The 25,197-nt window shown below is 36.5% G+C and overlaps 1 protein-coding gene across 1 annotated transcript in view; it reads right to left on the bottom strand.

Annotated features, from left to right (window-relative positions):
• Positions 1 to 25,197, bottom strand: part of LOC123563680 (ras association domain-containing protein 4-like) — a 54,921-nt gene that overhangs the window by 7,941 nt on the left and 21,783 nt on the right. Inside the window, exons 4-9 of the mRNA XM_045356621.2 lie at positions 9,617 to 9,698; positions 7,297 to 7,461; positions 3,331 to 3,531; positions 1,658 to 1,759; positions 907 to 958; positions 343 to 530 (exon numbers count right to left, since the gene is read on the bottom strand). Of these exons, the coding sequence (XP_045212556.2) occupies positions 343 to 530; positions 907 to 958; positions 1,658 to 1,759; positions 3,331 to 3,531; positions 7,297 to 7,461; positions 9,617 to 9,698 (790 nt within the window). The remainder of the gene's footprint in view (positions 1 to 342; positions 531 to 906; positions 959 to 1,657; positions 1,760 to 3,330; positions 3,532 to 7,296; positions 7,462 to 9,616; positions 9,699 to 25,197) is intronic.

Raw genomic sequence — 25,197 nt, 5'->3', positions numbered from 1 at the left:
ATTTAAGCTAATATTTAATTTGTTTCTTTTGGTTTGCCTTCTTGGCATCTATGGAAATGTTCACCACTCTTTCATATAAATATGGTAGTCAGTTACCTATCAGAATAAGTTTTGAAAAACAGACTACATGTATATGATAAATGTATAATTATTCATATTCTATTTTAAGAAAAAAATTGTGCAACTGAAACATTCAATCTAAAGACAAACCTTTATCCTTAAAATGTCAGTGGAAGCTGAACTGATCAGACTTCATAAAGAAAGCTTTTTAATTACTTTCAAACACACATATCATAACTTCTCAAAACAAGTTTCAGCAAATTATAGCACTTAAGAAATTACCTCTTCTGGTAGAGCCATTTCCTCCATGGGAGTTTCTGTGGTAGGGGAGGAGTCATCTGGAATGTGGGCGGGGTTTACAGTAGGAAGTGTATCTGGTCGATCACGTATAAATATTTTAATCGAGTCAGTCGGACCACACACTAGTCTCTCCAACAATGGAATGTCAGAATCCTTTAACAACTTTTCACCTGAAACAGGGTCAACAACATTATAAAGTCAATGTAATAAAAAAATCCTCTCCTACTGCTATAGTAATTAAATGCTCATACTTATTTCAATGTCTTACAAATATACTCTACACCCACGGATATTGCTATATATTCACATAAAGGAAAGGTACAGCACACCTGGGCTTCCAGAATCATGCCTCCATATTAACTGAAGTGATACTTATAAAAATCAAAAATCAAATGTCACTTACAAAAAGTAAAGCAAGATCATGTTTTGAATGACATGACATGAAATATATCACCCTAATAATAAGTGGTAAAACATGGAGTTTTAAAAGACAGTGATATGAAAACTATGTACATGTATTTTACTGTTTGTGAATAGATATATTACCTTCCTGTTCAGTTATTATACACAAATGATACTCATCTGGCTGATTTTCAACCTGCAACAAAAAACAACTTCATTATCTATCATTTAACATATACAGGGAACTAATCAGCACCTAATAATTCAAATTCTGACAGGAGAAGGATTTTATTTCATTTTGTGCCTCAGATATCATCTTTTATAAATCTAGATTAGGTCCACACACATCATGAAAGGTTCTTTGTGCTTTCTTAATAATCTGGAGACAAGAATCAATTTAAATTTATGAATCATTCAAGGTGGAAGCAGATGTTTCAGAATTCCTGTAATGAAATCAATTAATTTTGTGGTTCTCTTGGAGATGTGAATTGTGGATGTGAACTTTTGAAGATAACTTGAAAGGGGCTTTTATTTGTTCATTGGGATTTGATTTTGTCTACTGGTAACAACAAGATCCACGAAAATTAGTCCCCTAAAAGTATTTTTGATTTCACCTTATCTCTAGTGGTTTTAACTGATGCTATTGATCTTAACCCTTATCCTGCTAAATTTCTTTAATAAACTTGTCTATCTTTCAATTTGGACAATACTACCATTAACTACTGAAAGAGGTGCTTACCAAAAAGATATTGACTGAATGGCAAACAGTGCAGATCTTGATCAGACTGCATGGATGTGCAGGCTGATAAATATCTACCCTGGTTGCAAAGGCAAAATCAATCATGTCCAGCATGATAAGGGCTAAACAGGATCATTAAGAAATAAGAAAACTTACCATAAATTTTTCCAGTAAAGTTTTGATGACTTGGCTTACTGTCATTTTATTATCTACAGTAACGCAAGTACAACTTCCTAGAACTGGAGTAAATACACTCGTCTGAAAGTTAAAACATAACTTTGTAACTTCAACTGACATTTAACATCTCCTACAACTTCACATCAAACATGTCCAGTGTAGACTATGGCTTGTTCTGTAGGATATAGCATTTACCTGCTTTGCTTAAAATGTTTTGAAATGTTTATTGTATTTAAAAGTGAAGTGTTGCTGGCAGATTTCTCTAAAACTGATTTTTGTGTTAGGTGCCAAATCTTCAAACTTCACCAACAAGAGGAGGAAAACAGTTACTGTGTACAGGTTATCATAACCTCAGTGTTGGCAGCTATGATAAGGAAATGTTTTGCAGTCTATAACTGTCTTCTACCATCTACCTACTTACATCTACTGCCTTAAAACACTGCAATCATGTAAACTGAATGGATCTTTTAAGATAATTGTCTTCATTTTTAACCTCAGTATTGAACCAGAGTTTGTTATTATGAATGGAAGCATTTGACGAAATTCAAATCATCAGGCAAAGGTTTTTCAATACAGGTATTCTAAAATTTGTGGTAAGTTACAGTTGCAGCATAACGTGCTACTCTGCCTTTGTAAATCTGGTGAATGTACTGACTATGTACATTATGGTTATACATATTATATAACCATTAATTTAACTATTTATTTATACTAACATCATAGTAACATTTCACCTTGTCCCCATTCAGTAAAATGTTTCAAATACAATATAATTTTAATTCACCCATTTTTTCTTCTTGTCAAATTGTGTTGAGATTAGGGCTTTGACTTCTAAGTGTGACCTTGACCTTGGAGCCAGTGGTCTGGGTCTTGCATATGACACCTCATCTCATTATAGGGAACATTTATGCTAAGTATTTTCAAAATCCCTTCATTAATGGCAGAGTTATGGACCGGACAAGAAACAGACCATGTTAACCTTTGACATCTTAGTGTGACCTTGACCTTAGAGCTAGGGGTCTGGGTCTTGCTCACGACACGTCGTCTCATTATGGTGAACATTTATGCCAAGTAATTTCAAAATCCCTTAATGAATGGCAGAGTTATAGACCGGACATGAAACATACCCTTTTAACCTTTGACTTCTAAGTGTGACCTTGACACTGGACCAAGGGGTCTCATTATGGTGAACATTTATGCCAAGTTCTTTCAAAATCCCTTCATGGATGGCAGAGTTATGGACCAGACACGAAACAGATCATGTTAACCTTTGACCTCTGTGACCTTGACCTTGGAGCTAGGGGTCTGGGTCTTGTGCATGACACTTCACCTCATTATGATGAACATTTATGCCAAGTTATTTCAAAATCCCTTTATGGATGGAAGAGTTACAGCCCGGACAAGAATTTACCGGATGCACGCACACACTCAAGCAAGGACGGACAGTGTGATTTTAATATGCCCACCTTAGGGGGCATAAAAAACGCTAATAACTGCTTACTAGTTTTACTACCTAGTACAATGTAATTAGACATTCAAAAGGTTAACCAGTTAACCATTTAACTGTTGACTTCAGAAGTATTGATACCAACATCATGAGTACTAACACAATATATACACGAGAATTAACTGACATATGTACAGATACTTACATCATAATTATATATATGACCATTAATTGATGCTCTCTTCCATTTGTTAGGTCTGTCGCCCCGATACGCAACTGTATTGGACTTTTTAATATTTGTCCGTCTCATCACCACGTCAGAGGATGGTGAAGATATAACACTATCATCCAATCCAAGGTTCAATCGACTTTTACGAGGTGAAGTTGGACTCCCATTAGTCGATTCCTACAATAACAAGCAAAATCAGAGTAACATTTAAAGAGAAAACAACTCTTACCAACCATGCTAAATGAGTAACTACCTCAAACTAGAAAATGCTTTTGTAAAAAAGCGCATGTCTCCCCAAATGCAAAGTCCTATAGGCAAGAAGTCAATAGGGGTCAGGAGCGAAAGTCAAAGAGACACTGATGGTTGGCTGCAATAGGGATCATCTACTTGGCATGTCCAGTCATCCCGCTAAATTTCAACACTCTTGGCCTTGTGGTTCTCAAGTCACTGTTCAGGCTCCTGTGACCTTGACCTTTGATCAAGTGACCTCAAAATAAATAGGGGTCATCTACTCTGCATGTCCAATCATCCTATTAAGTTTCAACATTGTAGGTCAAGTGGTTCTCAAGTTATTTCCAAAAAATGATTTTACATGAACAGGCCACTGTGACCTTGAACTTTAATTGACTGACCCCAAAATCAATAGGGGTCATCTACTCTGCATGTTCAATCATCCTATGAAGTTTCAACATTCTGGGTCAAGTGGTTCTCAAGTTATTGATCGGAACTGGTTATCAATGTTCAGGCCCCTGTGGCCTTGACCTCTATCGGATTGACCCCAAAAACAATAGGGGTCATTTACTCTGCATGAACAATCATCCTATGAAGTTTCAACATTCTGGGTCGAGAGGTTCTCAAGTTATTGATTGGAAATGGTTTTCCATGTTCAGGCCCCTGTGGCCATGACCTTTAACAGAGTGATCCCAAAATCGTTAGGGGTCATCTACTCTGCATGACCAATCATCCTATTAAGTTTCAACATTCTGGGTGAAGTGGTTCTCAAGTTACTGACGGGAAATGGTTTTCAATGTTCAGGCCCCTGTGACCTTGACCTTTAATGGAGTGACCCCAAAATCGATAGGGGTCATCTACTTTGCATGTACAATCATCCTATGAAGTTTCAACATTCTGGGTCAAGTGGTTCCCTAGTTACTGACCGGAAATGGTTTTCAATGTTCAGGCCCCTGTGACCTTGACCTTTCAAAGAGTGACCCCAAAATCGTTAGGGGTCATCTACTCTGCATGACCAATCATTCTATTAAGTTTCAACATTCTGGGTGAAGTGGTTCTCAAGTTACTGACCGGAAATGGTTTTCAATGTTCAGGCCCCTGTGACCTTGACCTTTAATGGAGTGACCCCAAAATCAATAGGGGTCATCTACTTTGCTTGTACAATCATCATATGAAGTTTCAACATTCTGCGTCAAGTGGTTCTCTAGTTATTGACCAGATTTGGTTTTCCATGTTCAGGCCCCTGTGACTTTGACCTTTGATGGAGTGACCCCAAAATCAATAGGGGTCATCTACTCTTTATGACCAATCATCCTATGAAGTTTCAACATTCTGGTTCAAGTGGTTCTCTAGTAATTGATCGGAAATGGTTTTCAATGTTCAGGCCCCTGTGGCCTTGACCTTTAATGGAGTGACCCCAAAATCGATAAGGGTCATCTACTTTGCATGTACAATCATCCTATGAAGTTTCAACATTCTGGGTCAAGTGGTTCTCTAGTTACTGACTGGAAATGGTTTTCAATGTTCAGGCCCCTGTGACCTTGACCTTTCACATAGTGACCCCAAAATCGTTAGGGGTCATCTACTCTGCATGACCAATCATCCTATTAAGTTTCAACATTCTGGGTGAAGTGGTTCTCAAGTTACTGACGGGAAATGGTTTTCAATGTTCAGGCCCCTGTGACCTTGACCTTTAATGGAGTGACCCCAAAATCGATAGGGGTCATCTACTTTGCATGTACAATCATCCTATGAAGTTTCAACATTCTGGGTCAAGTGGTTCTCTAGTTACTGACCGGAAATGGTTTTCAATGTTCAGGCCCCTGTGACCTTGACCTTTCAAAGAGTGACCCCAAAATCGTTAGGGGTCATCTACTCTGCATGACCAATCATTCTATTAAGTTTCAACATTCTGGGTGAAGTGGTTCTCAAGTTACTGACCGGAAATGGTTTTCAATGTTCAGGCCCCTGTGACCTTGACCTTTAATGGAGTGACCCCAAAATCAATAGGGGTCATCTACTTTGCTTGTACAATCATCATATGAAGTTTCAACATTCTGCGTCAAGTGGTTCTCTAGTTATTGACCAGATTTGGTTTTCCATGTTCAGGCCCCTGTGACCTTGACCTTTGATGGAGTGACCCCAAAATCAATAGGGGTCATCTACTCTTTATGAACAATCATCCTATGAAGTTTCAACATTCTTTTTCAAGTGGTTCTCTAGTAATTGATCGGAAATGGTTTTCAATGTTCAGGCCCCTGTGGCCTTGACCTTTAATGGAGTGACCCCAAAATCGATAAGGGTCATCTACTTTGCATGTACAATCATCCTATGAAGTTTCAACATTCTGGGTCAAGTGGTTCTCTAGTTACTGACCGGAAATGGTTTTCAATGTTCAGGCCCCTGTGACCTTGACCTTTCAAAGAGTGACCCCAAAATCGTTAGGGGTCATCTACTCTGCATGACCAATCATCTTATTAAGTTTCAACATTCTGGGTGAAGTGGTTCTCAAGTTACTGACCGGAAATGGTTTTCAATGTTCAGGCCCCTGTGACCTTGACCTTTAATGGAGTGACCCCAAAATCGATAGGGGGTCATCTACTTTGCATGTACAATCATCATATGAAGTTTCAACATTCTGCGTCAAGTGGTTCTCTAGTTATTGACCGGAAATGGTTTTCCATGTTCAAGCCCCTGTGACCTTGACCTTTGATGGAGTAACCCCAAAATCAATAGGGGTCATCTACTCTTTATGACCAATCATCCTATGAAGTTTCAACATTCTGGGTCAAGTGGTTCTCTAGTTATTGATCGGAAATGGTTTTCAATGTTCAGGCCCCTGTGACCTTGACCTTTGACAGAGTGAGCCCAAAATCGATAGGGGTCATCTACTCTTCATGACCAATCATCCTATGAAGTTTCAACATTCTGGGTCAAGTGGTTCTCTAGTCATTGATCGGAAATGGTTTACAATGTTCAGGCCCCTGTGACCTTGACCTTTGACGGAGTGACCCCAAAGTCGATAGGGGTCATCTACTCTTCATGACCAATCATCCTATGAAGTTTCAACATTCTGGGTCAAGTGGTTCTCTAGTTATTGATCGGAAATGGTTTACAATGTTCAGGCCCCTGTGACCTTGACCTTTGACAGAGTCACCCCAAAAACAATAGCGGTCGTCTACTCCAGCAGCCCTACAACCCTATAAAGTTTGAAGGTTCTAGGTCAAATGGTTCTCCAGTTATTGCTCGGAAATGAAGTGTGACGTACGGATGGACGGACGGACGGACGGAAGGACGGACGGACAGGGCAAAAACAATATGTCTCCTGGGGGAGACATAATAACATCATGCACTACAAGAAGTCGAAATGGGATGCATTTCCAACCAGATTGCAGTTCATTATTAGAAAAAAATCACAAATGTTCTTTAATTTCAGCATGTCTGACAATTGTATTTACAATTAAAAGAATACACTTTGATCTATTTTAATCTCTTTTCTTGAATTACTGTTTACATTAATATATGACCATACCAGTATTCCAGCACGAAAAACAAGAATGACTAAAGGGAAATCTTAATTGTAAATTAAAACTGTATTTTGGACCCATCAATGACTTCTGGCCTTCAAATATAGAGACAACTAAATATCATAGAAAGTTTTGTCACAGATGTAGATACTGTACCAAACTACTGTGATGAGAAATAACTTACATGACTGACTTCGGGCAGGGACTGAAGGTCTGATTTGTCAGCTATTACACTGTGACGTTTTGGTATAGATACAGCTGGTTTCTTGTCACAATGCTGCAGTATAATTGGCTTCTTCAACCCCCAGTATATCCTCAATGGACCCGATATCCGAACATTGCCTTCATCCTAAAAAATCAAATTTAGGAATCAGTAACAAGTTACTTAAGAAATCTCATATGACAGTGCAATTCTTTATTTTTGTGTATATGTGTATATTCCTGGTGAAACATTTTTCTTATTCTTAGAAGAAAACAAGGAGCTATGTTCAATCAACGCTTGATGCCCCCCGTGGCATCCTTGTCGATACAAAGCAACCTAAGTCCAAAATGAGGTTAAGGTCAAACTGAGGTCAGGTGATGTTTGAAGATGAGGAATGGTCACAGGTTTCATCTGTACTAGTATCAATTGATTCTTGTAAGCGGTATTAATGCTAGATGAAACGGTCCCATTTGGTTAACCGAGAGATGGCCCATATAAAGCAACCTAAGTCCAAAATGAGGTCAAGGTCAAGGTCAAACTGAGGTCAGGTGATGTCTGAAGATAAGGAATGGTCACAGGTTACATCTGTATTAGTATCAATTCATTCTTGTAAGCGGTATTGATGCTAGACAAAATGGTCCCATTTGGTTAACCAAGAGATGGCCCATATAAAGCAACCTAAGTCCAAAATGAGGTCAAGGTCAAGGTCAAACTGAGGTCAGGTGATGTCTGAAGATGAGGAATGTTCACAGGTTACATCTGCATTAGTATCAAGTCATTCTAGTAAGGGGTATTGATGCTAGACGAAATGGTCCCATTTGGTTAACCCTGTACAGACGGACGGACGCCCATATGATTCATGTATTAGGTGGTCATTCCATTGTTTGAAAACAATAGAATGACCACTTAAGGAACAAAAGAATTATGTGGTTACGGAATGAATACGAAGGATTGTCCTAGGCCACACCTCCTATCACCTAAGGTACCAATCGTATGAGCGAACGAACAGACGGATGGATGGAAAGACGGACAGGACGATCACTATATGCCTCCCACATCAGTAGATGACGGGGGCATAAAAATTGTGCTATCACAGAAGGTGATTAATACCTGCTGATGCCACTTTGATGGAGGAAATGTAAAATGTTCTGATCATGACCTTTGACCTCCAGCAGTGACCTTGACCTTGAACTGAGTGACCTGGATTATGCACTTTGCATGTCATCTTGATAGTGTTCACAACTGGGGCCAGTTTTACAAGAATGCTTCAAGTGGTTAAAAAGATATGGAGTGGATACAAATCTGACCTATTCGATCTTTGGTCTCTAAATGTGACCTTGACCTTGGAACTAGACTATGCACTCTTCATATCATCTGGATGAGGTCAAAAACTGTTGGTAACTTTATGGAATTCAATTCTAGTTTTTTAGAAGATACAGAGTGGACACAGTGTTATTTAATTGTTAACTTCCAGATAGGACAATGATCTTGGACTCAATAACCAGGGTATGTGCTCTGCAAGTCGTCTTGATGATGTAAACTTAACTGATTCTAGTTTATGGATCAGACACAAATTAAAACCATTTTACATCCGACTTCCAAGTGTGATTTTTTTTAACTTTGATCCAGTAACCTTGATTGTGTGCTGTGAATGTTGTCTTGATGAGGTAAATATTTGATACTAGTTTTATGAAAATCTAAGCATTTTAAGAAATACGGAGCAGACAGCAAGTGAAGTTATTTAGTCTTTGACCTCCTAGTGTGACTTCGACCCTGGACATATTGACAAGGGCTGGGTGCTCTGCATGTCATTTTGAAGAGGTTAATAGCTGATGCAAGGGTTATAAAAATCTTCACAGCGTTTAAGAAAATATGAAGCTGACACAACTGATAGATGGACCAGCGTACCGACATGCGTGAATCCGAGTACTTTGTATCTTTAGGTTAAATAATGGTTTAGTTTGTTTTAAAATATACAATAATTGTCCTGTGATTTTTCATCATTTGTTAATGCATGTATAAAGTCCATATTATGCTCAACTTTTTGTGACTTTAATAACAACAATGCAAACATTTTCAATTCTTACCTTCAAACTAAATAAATTAACTTTCAGTGATCCTTGCAAATTTGGAAACAAGCTATGTGCTAACAATTGCTCTTAGACTGATAATGTATCAGTACACTGAATCATAGAAACATGATTTATCAGCACTGAACAGTTCACCTTGCCTTGTAATGAAGAGATGAGAGAAAATCTTGGCATATATCTTAATATCCTTCAATACTAGGCAGATATCTTACCTCTGTAATAGATAATGTTTGGCCCCGTTTGTTTTGATGATGCTCATTGTATGATTGCACACGTTTAAATAACTCAGCACCCCTGTAAATATACAGATATACAAATTCACTAACAACATATAACTGCACATATTTATACAACTAAACATACAGAAATATATGTATCCACTTGGCTCATCATGTCACCAGGATAGTTATAGAAAACAAGCAGGCCCAATTTTAAAGCAGTTATTTATTTTATTTTGTTGGGTTTAACGTTGCACTGACACAATTATAGGTCATATGGTGACTTTCCAGCTTTGATGGTGGAAGAAGACCCCAGGTGCCCCTCCATGCATTATTTCATCAAGAGCGGGCACCTGGGTATAACCACCAACCTTCTGTAAGCCAGCTGGATGGCTTCCTCACATGAGGAGTTCAACGCCCCGAGTGAGGCTCGAACCCACACTGATGAGGGGCCATGGGAATATATAATCAACCACTGCAACCTGATGCTAATTTTTAACCCAGGTGCCCGCTTGTGATGAAATAATGCACGGAGGGGCACCTGGGGTCTTCCTCCACCGTTAAAGCAGAAAAATCGCCATATGACCTATCATGTGTCGGTGCGACGTTAAATCCAACCAAAACAAAAAACAAAAAAAAACAACAAGAGCTGTCAGTTGACAGCATGCTTGACTATTCTCAGTGCTTGATAGTATAATATAAGCTATGAGTAAAACTTTAACATTACAATAAGCATATTCTAAGTCGAAAAGGGGCCATAATTCAGTCAAAATGCTCGACAGAGTTGTCTGCTCCTGTTTACAGACTGGGGTCATGATGGTAAACAAGTATGCAAAATATGAAAGCAATATCTCAATGGACTTTGAAAATATTTGGGGTGGTACGCAAACTTTAACATTACAATAAGCATATTCTAAGTCCAAAAGGGGCCATAATTCAATCAAAATGCTTGATAGAGTTGTCTGCTCCTGTTTACAGACTGGGGTCATGATGGTAAACAAGTATGCAAAATATGAAAGCAATATCTCAATGGACTTTGAAAATATTTGGGGTAGTACGCAAACTTTAACATTACAATAAGCATATTCTAAGTCAAAATGCTTGATAGAGTTGCCTCCTCCTTTTTACAGACTGGGGTCATGATGGTAACCAAGTATGCAAAATATGAAAGCAATATCTCAATGGAGTTTGAAAATATTTGGGGTGGTACGCAAACTTTAACATTTGTGTGACGCTAACGCTGACGCCAGGGCGAGTAGGATAGCTCCCCTATTCTTCGAATAGTCAAGCTAAAAATGATGCTAAGGCCTCACCAAATTAAAAAGTTGTTCATCGGATTTGCCGCTCGTATATTTTCAGAAACACCAAACAAATATTTTTTTTGTTTTTGGCTTGCGCTCGCCCCATTGAAAAAAATCAATCCAAATTTTTTTGGTGCGCTACTTTTTACGGACGTAAAAGTGTATAAATGCTTATAATTCCAGTCCTAGATTGTTCTCAAATGGATTTTAATCAAAATAAATACATACTACGCACACATCATCTATAATAAATCATAACACTTATATTTAGTTGCATTAAAGTTGTTTCCCCTTTATACAGTTACGCCATTTTCTTCAAATGTACATGCTAAAAAAATCGATTTATTTCATTGAAAACTGGATGAAGAAAAGCTTACTAATTTATTTGATAACATCAATCTACATTATTTTGGTAAGGGTAAATACTTATTGATGCATGTCACTTATCTGTTTTCCCTGTCCAAATGATCAGCATTTGCATACGATGGTCAAAAGTTGGTGGGGTAAGAAATTTACATTACGAGTTGTTTTCAGAACCGTTTCATTTTCAAATTTTCCAGTCATTTAGTTGACTAATGTTAGTGCACGTTAATCTCCATTTCAGACTTTAATTGAGACTTTGTTTCAACAAATTTAATATGTTATGAAAGTTTAAAGTTAGAAAAAGAGCTGTACAATAAGACATCATGCTCGACTTTTCTGAATTAGAGCTTTGCCAGTAAAAGGGGCATGATAGTCAGAAGCTTTGAAAGTACAGAGGTATTGGTCATTATATAAAACTTAATATTTGATGTATCAAAAACTTTGTAAAGTCTGACTCCGCTAAGAATGCTACATTTTCATAGCAGTAAATATTCAAGTCACATAATTATGTATGTGATAAGTATGGTGTAAGGTTATGCATTGTTGTTTATTACATATTTTCTAACAGTAACAGCATTTTCAAAAGCATGCATTATTTGATTACAGTGTACTGTATGACACTGTTAATACATTTTTTTCACGAGTTCGCTTTGTTGTGCGTCTGCAGGTCAGATTTTCTCAATCCCTGGGGACTTACTTTTTAATTTAAAAGGGCTATGCATTCTATTTTAAGGTTTTTATTAGTCAGCCGAGAGCCAAATGAAGATAAATATATTTCTTCGCTCTTCGCTCGCTCCTGATTTTCTCTAAAACCTAAACAAATATTTAAATTATTTTTTCGCTCGCCGCCTCAATTTTTTCAGAAAAAAATCCGATGAACTACTTATCAATTTGGTGTGGCCTAATTTTCTCACCTCATATGCTTTGCAAAACATTTCATTGTCAAAATTTAAAGGGCCTTATTTATCTTGTTCATAAAGCATATTTGAAAGGAATTTTCTGTAACGTATTTAAAGGATTACATAGAATTGATAGCAAAACACTGACTACAGGAATGCAGTTATTTGATCTGATCAAATAGCACATTCATAGATAAATATGCATCCATAAATCACAGACAAAAAGCAACTATATATATGATATGGTAAATAGCACATACAGATGAATATAATCAATGCAGTCATATTTTGTCTTGCAAACATAGATACAAGATGTGGGAACACAATATTTATACAAAAGATCAATTCCGTTCAGTCCCAAGTAAATTACACAGCACTGCCATAACCTTTCAGTAATAGGTCCATGGCATCTGAAAACATATGTTTCACACAACATCATAATTCCAGATGGTACCTTATCATTAAGCACTGACCTCATTATCAAAGCAGCAAATCTCCAGTTTTTTTCCACTCCAGTGTAGTACAATCTACCTAGTTATATTTCCAGAGAAAAATCATGGCAGAAGATGTATGATAAATATAAAAATATCTCCCTCCATACAAAACATACCTTTTCCCAAATCGGGACACTAGCAAATAGTAAGATAGTGTAAGAAACACTGCCAGCATGTTTACATTTTCCAGTGTTGGTATGAGAATATTCCAGTTGTTTGAAATTACCTGCTCATATATCAATCTCTAACTCCAGGAATTCTCCAGGCAACTGAGACTACCAACAGTTGAAGTTAACTGTTCATTTACACTGAACAATAGCAGGCATGTGGAAACACAACACTCATTTACATTACAAAATTCACCTCCTATACATTTACATTACTTCCAACTTAAAAAGATGCAACTCCTTTTCATTTGCATTACCGAAACCTAGAAAATGTTAACATTTTCCTTCAAATTCATGAAATGCGTCACCTTCCCATTCATAGTCAAAATCTTAAAGTGCATCATCATCTTTAGTCTTAAAGTTTCCACTTTCAGTTTTCAAATGTTAGGTAGCAAGTCCTTTCCATCTGATTTATTTCCAACTTCAGAATGCATTTTTAAATTACATAAAAAGCAACTTATGCCAATTTAAAGCCTCAACTTGATTCTCCCCAAGTGTAATGCAAGGGCTTCAATTTGTGCAATCAAATTTTATATACGAGCCTTAAATTTAAACCATTTATTTACATGAAAAGGGTGCTACATAAATCTGGTATAATATATATGAATTTTATTTCAAGTTATTTAATTTTAAATGAAATTTACTTGGTATTCAATTACTGTCAAAGGGTTTATGCATTAACAAGTCAAAATGCCTCCAATTTATGGTTGCCTAATAGATAACACTTTGACTTGCCCCACAAATGTTTTACTTCCATGTTCTTATTTCCATTACAAGAAACATACATCCTTAACATAACAGGATACTATTTCAAGATCCTTATTTCTAACACAAGAAACATATATCCTTCACATAACAGGATATTATTTCAAGGTCCTTATTTCTAACACAAGAAACATACATCCTTTACATAACAGGATATTACTTGCAGGTCATTATTTCTAACACAAGAAACATACATCCTTTACATAACATGATATTACTTGCAGGTCCTTACTTCTAACACAAGAAACATACATCCTTTACACAACAGGATATTACTTGCAGGTCGTTATTTCTAACACTAGAAACATACATCCTTTACACAACAGGATATTACTTGCAGGTCATTATTTCTAACACAAGAAACATACATCCTTTACATAACAGGATATTACTTCCAGGTCATTACTTCTAACACAAGAAACATACATCCTATACATAACAGGATATTACTTGCAGGTCCTTACTTCGAACACAAGAAATCCTTTTACATAATAGGACATTACTTCCAGGTCATTACTTCTAATATATGTAACATACATCCTTTACACAACAGGATATTACTTGCATGTCCTTATTTCTAACACAAGATATCCCTTTACATAACAGGGTACTACTTGCAAGCGCCTATTTCTAACACAAGAAACACATGGCCTTTACACAACAGGATATTACTTTCAGGACCTTATTTCTAACACAAGAAAGCACACATTCTTTACATATACAGGTCCTTATTTCTAACAAAAGAAACACAAATCTCTTTACATAACAGGATATTACTAACACACAGCCTTTATGTAACAAGATGCTATGATGTCATTCAACTTTAACAATTTTGAAAGGATGTAATAAGAATCACAACTACTTAGTGAGCATTTTGCATGATTCAGAGAGGTTTTGGATTACAATTATCAACTTTAACCCAAATTAATTCTGTCTGCAGTTGGTACATAATCATATTTTATGTATACTGAGGTAACATGTGCCTCCATTCAACAGCATAATATGTATATGTTCTGGCTCAGCTTCTCCCCAGTGGAAATGTTTATCTTCATGAAGTGGAAATATAGACTGATAAGCCACTGACTGCTGAAATCAACATGAGATTTGACATCAAATAAAACACACCTGATAAACAAATTACTACTCATGCTCCAACCTGAAGAATTTAATAAATCTTGGGTTGTTCAACAAATCTAATTATAATATCACACCCTATAACGTGATAGCGCGACACCACCAGATAACATGACACCAGATCGGATAACGCGACACTCTGCGGAGTTTGTTGTCGATTAGAAGTAAGTATTTTCAATTTTTTCTTTACACAATGTGAATCAATGAAAAGCAGACTCTTACCAGGTTTCGAGGATAGAAAGAGGCATCTAAAGGAATGTTTTCTGAATTAAAAAGACCACCAAATAATCATACAGATGGCTAATCCACGGCCAGATTTTCATTGTTTTGGATATTGAACCGAGGATTTTTTCTCATTTCTGAAGCAACAAGCTTGGCATTACCCTCAATAGAAAGCCAAACATTCTCTCTCTTTGTCTGCCAAATATCCCGGCGAAATCTCCATTACTTTCGAAAATACGAGGTGTTAAAGTCGGATGGGTAGACCAGAAATGTTCTGTCTGAAACCACATAATTCCCAGGGAAGGTTCTTACTGACACCAACTTTTGAAGATTAGATGTTCTGTCTGACACCAGCATTTGATCATACTTTTTTTTGCCTTTATTTCGCTCGGTTTGCAGTATTTTATCAAACTTACGCATGTTTTCGGGTATAACGGGTCGTTAAATTCATTTTTCTAATAAGGGTTTAGGTTATAGTGTAGAAATTCACCGTAATTCGGTCGAAAATGTGCCATCGTGGTGTTGTTGAAAGTAGTATACATTAAAAAATACTTACTTTTTTATTTTTGGCACTTTTGCGTGTAAAATGGAGGCTTATTTCATTCGCAGAATGTATTTTCAGTAAAATAAGACGCGTTTCAGGTTAAATATCGCGTGTATATGGCAAATGATGAGAGAATACGAAAGATGGGTCGTTTACTGCGCGACGCCGTCAACACCGCGATTCGAGAAAGGGTCAGTGGTTTCAATTTATACTGGTATAAAACCTTTTAATTTCAACCATTTTCAAGATTCAGTTCAATTTCTCGATATGTGATACAGTATGATGGGTGATTTTGCACTAAATGATCTATTGTAACTTTGAATACATCAAAGCTTTCATCACAGTATTAACACTTGTACTTCCGTCCCATTAACCTGAAATATTAACTGCTATTAATGTGTGGAATATATAGATATATACAGAAATTATACAAAAATGGTTGAAATAGCCGCTGAAACTATTTAATGTATCAAGGGCATGTATGCAATACGATAGTACATTCATTTTCGATTTTTTGAAAGCGTACCAAAGAATAAGTTCTGGAGGAGAGAATGTCTTTAAATTTTCTGTACACGACCTTTGGACTATAAGATGTTTTTAATAATGGGTCTCCATTACTGTAAATAGCAACCTATCTGCCAGCCAGTCTTTTCAATTCAAATTTCTGGATTCCACCAACAGCACAATGAATCAAAATGACGCCCGAGACCCCCTCAAAATATATGTTCTACTTCTATATGAGCCGCGCCATGGGAAAACAAACATTATAAGTGGCTTTGCGACCAGCATGGATCCAGACCAGCATGCGCATCCGCGCAGTCTTGTCAGGATCCATGTTGTTCACTCTCAAAGCCTATTGCAATTAGAGAAACTGTTAGCGAACAGCATGGATCCTGACAAGACTGCGCGGATGCGCAGGCTGGTCTGGATCCATGCTGGTCACAAAGCCACTATGTTGGTTTTCTCATGGTGCTCATATATCATATATATCTAGATACTCAAACATTGACAGAATATGAATAGGTCAACAATATATGAATAGGTCTTTCAGAGCTTGTTGAATATTGACTCTGACAATCCTATATGACTCCTCCTACCCCACTCCGAGGTGCACAACCGTTAAATCATTCGGGATTTTACTTTCTCTACACATTTATTGTCATGACACCTAAAATCGTGCTGAATGTCGTCTTGAATTGTAAAGGTTTTATACCAGGGTTCTAGTGTAAATTCGCCATAGTTTAGATCCATGTACTATACTTTCTAGAACTTCAACCCATAGAAACCCATATATATATAGTAAACTACAAATAATCAGCCGTCAAACTATGAAAAGAAAAGGTGGTGTAGACAGATTTGTGGTGGAACGCCGCCAGATTGAAGCCACTGACCCTTTCTCGAATCGCGGTGTTGACGGCGTCGCGCAGTAAACGACCCATCTTTCGTTTTCTCTCATCATTTGCCATATACACGCGATATTTAACCTGAAACGCGTCTTATTTTACTGAAAATACACTCTGCGAATGAAATAAGCCCCCATTTTACACGCAAAAGTGCCAAAAATAAAAAAGTAAGTATTTTTAATGTATACTACTTTCAACAACACCACGAAGGCACATTTCCGACCGAATTACTGTGAATTTCTACACTATAACCTAAACCCTTATTAGAAAAATGAATTTAACGACCCGTTATACCCGAAAACATGCGTAAGTTTGATAAAATACTGCAAACCGAGCGAAATAAAGGCAAAAAAAAGTATGATCAAATTCTGGTGTCAGACAGAACATCTAATCTTCAAAAGTTGGTGTCAGTAAGAACCTTCCCTGGGAATTATGTGGTGTCAGACAGAACATTTCTGGTCTACCCATCCGACTTTAACACCTCGTATTTTCGAAAGTAATGGAGATTTCGCCGGGATATTTGGCAGACAAAGAGAGAGAATGTTTGGCTTTCTATTGAGGGTAATGCCAAGCTTGTTGCTTCAGAAATGAGAAAAAATCCTCGGTTCAATATCCAAAACAATGAAAATCTGGCCGTGGATTAGCCATCTGTATGATTATTTGGTGGTCTTTTTAATTCAGAAAACATTCCTTTAGATGCCTCTTTCTATCCTCGAAACCTGGTAAGAGTCTGCTTTTCATTGATTCACATTGTGTAAAGAAAAAATTGAAAATACTTACTTCTAATCGACAACAAACTCCGCAGAGTGTCGCGTTATCCGATCTGGTGTCATGTTATCTGGTGGTGTCGCGCTATCACGTTATAGGGTGTGATATAGCAAGCCAGAATTTCTGGAAAATATTTTTTCAGACTGTTAAAATTTTCATTATAAAATTCTGTGTCTCTTCCACTTCAAACGTTTCAATCTGAACAGATTCAAGAAATTCAAAATGTTGGTTTTTAAGAATCTAGTTTGATGCAGAAGCAGTTTGCAGTTTTAAACAAGACTGCCAATTGTCATGATATATGTCTGAGGCAGTACATTACTTTGACTTTTAAAATACGCTACTTTTGTCAATTTTCTCAAATTTGACTAATTAAAGGGCTAAAACTACAGAGAAACTTGGCGAAGACAATATGACCACAAACATTCTACTAAAGAAAGTTTAGTGAACACTAGATTAGCCCTTACCCAGCTAAATTTCTATAATGAACTTGTCCATATTTCAATTTAGACAGTACCATTAACTGTAACAAGGAGCTGCATTCAATAAATGCTTGATGCCCCCGGTGGCATCCTTGTCGATACAAACCAACCCAAGTCCAAAACGAGGTCAAGGTCAAACTGAGGTCAGGTGATGTTTGAAGACGAGGAATGGTCACAGGTTACATCAGTATTAGTATCAATTCATTCTTGTAAGCGGTATTTATGCTAGACGAAACGGTCCCATTTGGTTAACCAAGAGATGGCCCATATAAAGCAACCTAAGTCCAAAATGAGGTCAAGGTCAAGGTCAAACTGAGGTCAGGTGATGTCTGAAGATGAGGAATGTTCACAGGTTACATCTGCATTAGTGTCAAGTCATTCTAGTAAGGGGTATTGATGCTAGACAAAACAGTCCCATTTGGTTAACCAAGAGATGGCCCATATAAAGCAACCGAAGTCTAAAATGAGGTCAAGGTCAAAGGCAAACTGAGGTCAGGTGATGTCTGAAGATGAGGAATGGTCACAGGTTACATCTGCATTAGTATCAAGTCATTCTAGTAAGGGGTATTGATGCTAGATGAAATGGTCCCATTTGGTTAACCTCGTATGGACGGACGAACGAACAGACGGACAGGACAATCACTATATGCCTCCCGCATCAGTAGATGCCGGGGGCATAAAAAGAGGTGCTTACCAAAGCGATACTGACTGAATAGCGAAAAGTGCATATCTTGATCAGACTGCATGGACGTGCAGGCTGATCATGATCTACACTGGTCACAAAGACAGAATTGTGTCAAGCATGCTAAGGGTTAGAACTGCTTGAGTTATAAAGTGGACACTTACAATTTTCATAATTCTGTAAAGTAATTCAAGGGACATAACTCAACGGTGACTGGGAATATCTGGCTAGTTATCAAACATGTCTGAGAATTTATGCCTCTTAGTTTGGTGAACATTGGTTAATTAAAGAGTGGACACTGCAGCTACTTCATATTTAAAGCCATGCACTCCATTTGATATTCACTGTAAATACACCCATCTATGTGAAAACTGAAGCCAGGATTAAGATTCAGTTGTTTTTTTAAAATATCCCTGCCCCAATGTAAAATTTTCTGAAATATTTTAGTATAAATATTGTAACATGTTTTAATATTTTAGAGAAAAGTGTATTTTAACCTTAAGCCTGCTGGCGGCAAGTGATTCTGCCTTTGCAACCAGTGCAGACCAAGATCAGCCTGCACATCCGTGCAGTCTGATCATGGTCTGCACTGTTCGCTATTCAGTCATTAAATTTTCAGTGAACACCGCTTTGAATAATAAATGGTATTGCCCAAATTGAATGATGGACCAGTCCATTTTAGAAATTTAGCAGGGTAAGGGTTAAGAGAAAATGTCTATGCCAGAATGCAGACATTGATCTCAGCCAGAGTTGCTTTTTAGTGTAAGACTTAGTGATCAGACAGAAACTAATATTCGAGATATGAACTAACTGCTGCAGAAAAATACTTTCATGTGGTCCTATATTTGCTTTTTGTTGAGTGCAGTTTAATTTACAGTCACAGTTTGTTATGAAAACATTATTCAACAGGCAATGGGCTTGGTCTTGGTGTAACAGAAAAATAAGAGCAAAATACTTTCCTGTATTTTTTTTTACAACCTTGCATCTGTACAGTTAGAATACATGCTGTGCTTAAACCACATATCATATTTAAAAATTACATGAATTGCCTCACAAAATGATAGCAGTGACATATCACTAATCAAGATACTTCAATAACCATAAAAAACTGACTTGAGATTATGCTTTCATAAATTCCTACCTGTATGTGGTCTTAAAAAGCACAAAATGATATGAAAAAGAGCTGACATATCGACTGAAATTTCACTGATCTTATTTTAAAGTGTTCAAAAGATGTTCTCCTTAAAGGCATCGCCTACAGTAGCAGCCATTTGACTCAAAATTTTACATGCAAATTTTCATAAAAATAAAAGATGACTAAGTGGTAACAATAAAGTCAATAAATTTGTGGCAATATCCGGGAATCTTCCCCTCTGTGTACAGAATGAACAAAAATAATAAAGGGAGGTAAAAAATACGTTGATTTAGAAACCTTTCTGTATGTCATAATTCAATATCTATAAGTTTAAGACACTCTTAGGGGGTGGTGCTCGGGGATTGAGGTGGATATAATATACTTCATTCCGTAGAGGGGAAGATAACCGGATATTGCCAAATTTGTCATAATTATGTTTTAAATATCTATGTGAACATATGCAAGTAAAAGGATGTGCATTTCACTACCTGTATTATGCCTTTATTCAATATTTTTCTATGACAAAATTTTGCAATTTTACGTGCAGTCAAACTCAATATATATTTAATACATTTCAAAGATAATTTCTGCAAATTGTAAAGCAGACCGTGAAGAATAAAGTCTTCAGAAATTATTTTGAAATTTTACCTGATTACTGAATTATACACAAAAATCCCAACACCATCAATTTATCCAATTTGTGTTATCTGTTCACATATAATTTACATGTATAGAAACAGGTGATATTATAGGATTATGTATAGGTTTACCTGGCTACCTGTGGTCAGTAATGCATGTACAAACAACATTTTAAATTAAATTTACATGGGGTTGTCTTTTTGTGTCTAATGCAATAACCAGGAATAATTTCGACAAAAATCCATAAGAGTTTGCAGTATACATATTGTACTATGAAATTAACTAAATTTCGTCTTTGTAATATTTTTTATATTGGAGTTTGACTGCACATAAAATTTCAATATTTTGGGGTAAACTTTCGGTCTAAACGAGACTCAAACATTTTACAAGCAGCATATGTACTATAAATCATCATATGCTTCTTATGTTGATGATAATTTGACCAGCTGTTAAGGCTTTAGTGCAGTTTTCAAGAGAAAAATACTCGGCCTGAAAATATGAACTGATACTGAGTTGTGACTGTGGCGATGCCTTAAAGCAATGTGCTATCAGATTTTAAAAGTACAAAAAATTATTTGGTAGTATAAAATTGTAATTTCCACAAAAAAGCAATGACCCTTGTTCAAGAAAAGTCACAAAAATTCAAGAATTTCAGATTTTCAATCAAGAATAGAACAGCCCAGTTGTATATACACAGCACTTCAATCTATGGCAATTTCATACTTTTCTAGATTTAAACAGTCTGGTCAACATTTCAAACATTTTGAACCTCATGCCAAGTTAACTGCTGATGTTTGGCTATATTCCACTGAATCTTTACTGTATCAAGGTTAGAAGTGTCTAGTCTGTTTTCAGAAGATATTCAGACCCAAAGTTTTTTCACAGGGGATTAAACTTGAAGCTATTAAAATTTTATGCAGTTATGTCCATCTTCTCCTCAAAATACAGAAAATCTGAGCTAAAAGAATATTTGCTGAGATAGTAAAGTGAATAAAATTAAATAGAAATTAATAGAAACATTTTTCAAAAATTAAAAAACTATAATCTCTTCAGGAGCCACTAGAAGTACCGGTACTGCTAATGTCTCAAAATCTTTCTTTTTTTCTGTTTTTACAACTTTCAGCAAGGTTGGAATGGATTATGGTCCTGATGGGTGATCGAACAGCCCAAAAATATTAGCAAAAGGTGACAATGTCACCTGAATACTTGTACAAAATATTCATTTAAAGCCCTGCCCCCGTCCTACCTTTTAACCTTGAATTGTCACTAAAAAGCATTAAAATCCTGACTATGAACAGTGACGCCTGTCAAAACAGAGTCTATTTTATTTAAAATTCTATATGAAATACCTGTGGTTTTGGGTACTAAAGTGTGGCACATGGCCGTTAACTGTTACCTATTGTAATCATGGGTTGCATACACACAAAAGAATTTGAATAGCTGCAGAGCAGGCTACATTTTGTGCTTGGGTAAATGCTCAGGTGAGCTAATTTCTTTTTCTTGCCCTAATAACCTCAGGATGCTTTCTTGAATGGACATGGTAGGGTCATCCTTGACTTTAAATCACTTCACCATCTGGCTGGTTGTGAGGCAGCCATTCTACCTGCTTGCAGAAGGCCACCTTACAACAGCTGGCAAGACCGAAACCACAAAACAAACTTGACATGACACATTTTATCAAGCAAAGTTTATGTAAGTTAAAATATGAAACCCACATTTACATTAAATTTTGACTTACAATAAATTAAAGTTTTATCAGAGAATGTAAACAGTTTGTTGATATAACGTTACTTCCTGGACAAGATTTTAAAGCATTTTCCTAAACTACCAGTTGAAAACATATCCTATTCAGGCACAATCCATGCAAATTGAATAATGTTTCTTCAACATGATGGGGTCTTGTGTCAATATCATTGTGAGGAGATAGACAAACTACTGAGACATTAAACAGGAGTATCTAAGAAACCAAGTCATGTATCTGAGAAACACCAGAATGAGATGGTATGTTCGGGTCAAATGATAAATCTTTTCATTTTCGTATTTCATTTATACACTGACTGTTGAAACTGAAATAACACTAAATCCAAAAACACTTTTAAAACAGAAGTACTTAATCCAATACATGTTGTTTTTTTCTTGTGCTCAATCGGATTTTTACTGAAAATGAAATTATTTCAAAATTATTTCTTTTGCACATGGCTTCCTTTTTCAGTTGGTTTTATAGATCATATGGCGATATCTCAGCTTTTGATGGTGGAGGAAGATCCAAGGTGCCTCTCTGGACATTATTTCATTATGGGTGAGACCTGGGTTGAACCATCAACCTTCCATAAGCCAGCTAGATGGCTTCCACACATGAAAAAAAATTCTACAAGCAAAGCAGGGCTCTGAGCCCACAATTGTAAGGGGTAGGGTGATTCGAACCCACACTGGTGAGAGTCAAGTGACTTCACTGCCACTGAGGTCCCCCCCCCCCCAATATTATGTTGTGTCTTACTTCGTTTGTATGAAGCCAAAGTCGGCTCTCAAACAAGATCTCATAACCCTTGTTATGTATATTCTGTTTCTTCATGAATTGTGCAGATGCTAATGAAACATTTGCAGAATAAAACATGGCATCTCTAAGTATCATATTGCTAACAGATGCTGATGAAATGAAAATAATGTACCTGTACTATTAAATGAAGATCTTAAGATCTTCTATTCTAATGCTGTCATCATTTCCTCCTTAAATAACTTCAAACTAAATGCAAAATATAAATTAGTAAATGCTCGGCATTCACGTTTCTCCTTTGAGAAAGTGCTCCTGCATCTGCAATTTTCCTTTTGTGGGGAAATTCTTGCTTGTAACTTCATCTGCTGTCACAAATTCAGTAATCTTGTTTTAATGTCAGATAAATGAGATATTGAGATGCCCTTGGAAAAACATTGTCACAACAACAATCAGATGTAGAAGATTGTTTGTACAGTATAACCGGATCAGGAGACAAAATTTACACATCTTCTACTCCAGTCAAGTACGAAAATACTGTTGTAGTTAGCAACAATAATATTCACAATAACAAAAATGTACTGGTATTACAGAACCAGCATGCAATCAGCTTCAATCCAGACATTCACCCTCCTCTCTAACACCTACATCTCTCTGGTAACAAGGGCTAATATATCTAGGCACTTGATTCAATCAAACATTTTCTTGGAATCAAGTTTGGAAACAAGATTATGAAAACCTTTGCTATTACCTAAAGTTTTATCTTGCGAGAACTTTAAAGCAATACTAAAGACTTTTGTCATTGTAACTGGACATGAATACACCAGTAACCTGAAACTTTACTCTTGACTCTCAATAAGATCCCCACTACCATTTTCTAAGAAAATTGTGGCTTAACTCTTAATTTTCGTAAGAATTCTGGTTTGATCCTTATTATTATGTAAAACGACCTTAAAAATCTGAGACCACATCAAAGCAGGAAAATTGACTTAAAAGGTTTGTTGTATTTATAATACTATTTCAGCTGTAAATCCCCCTGAATCAGTCTGATGTCCTCTACCTGGAAAAAGAAAGTCACAGTCACATGAGGAGCAGTTGTGACTCTACCTGGGCTCAAACCTGCAACTACATGTACTGAAACCAAAACTACACTTAAGCTCCCCTTTAAAATCTTACACTTGTAATCGTGTTCCTATGGGAAATAAGCAGACACCAATTGACCTTTAGTCTGCTGGCGGCAAGTGATTCAGTCTTTGCAACCAGTGCAGACCAAGATCAGCCTGCACATCCGTGTAAATTTTCAGTAAACACCTCTTCGAGGTATTGCCCAAATTGAATGATGGACCAGTCCATTACAGAAATTTAGCAGGGTAAGGGTTAAATAGACTAAAAGGTAGGGTTCATACTAAATACAGCGGTTAAAACTACACAAAACAAACTGACCAACCAAACTATTTGCTGCGGTAATTAGCATGTAGACAATGATGACTACAGCAAGTATAACACCTGATCTCGTTACTGACAATGTCATTTTACCAGTACATGTGACATTTATATGGTCAAGCGACACACAAACCAGGTATTTATCATGTAGGATCAGTTAAAGGCGCTCAAACCAGGTATCAATTACTTCTAAACAATGCAAAAACTGGAGTATAATTTGTAAGCAAGTAATGTATGTAGTGAAGTTAAATCAAAGGACTGTAATATTTAACCCTTTAAACCTTGACAAGCTTATTTTAATACTGACTCTTGTTAGACATTTACAAAATTGTAAGCATCTATGGCTAATACAAAGTACTTCACATGAAATGTTAATTTTCTTAAATTTCAGGATACCACCTTAAACATAACCTGCAAAAACACTTTATGTATGTCATATCTTACCTAGACTACATTATAATAATACTATGTCTGACAGTGATTGTATGTCCACATAATTATGTTACATTTGTTAACGACTTCTTTACAAGTACAGTGACAAGCATCTCAGAACTGAAGTTTATTGTTGTATTACCTAGCTATTAAACCTAATCTAATGTTAAACAAGTTGAACACCTCTAATTAATGCTTGATTAAACTGGCAATA

The sequence above is a fragment of the Mercenaria mercenaria genome, chromosome 2 (genome assembly GCF_021730395.1).
Source record: "Mercenaria mercenaria strain notata chromosome 2, MADL_Memer_1, whole genome shotgun sequence".
Classification (NCBI taxonomy): Eukaryota; Metazoa; Mollusca; class Bivalvia; order Venerida; family Veneridae; genus Mercenaria; species Mercenaria mercenaria.
The sequence above is the reverse complement of the archived record's forward strand: the minus strand, read 5'-3'. Positions and strand labels throughout refer to the sequence as shown.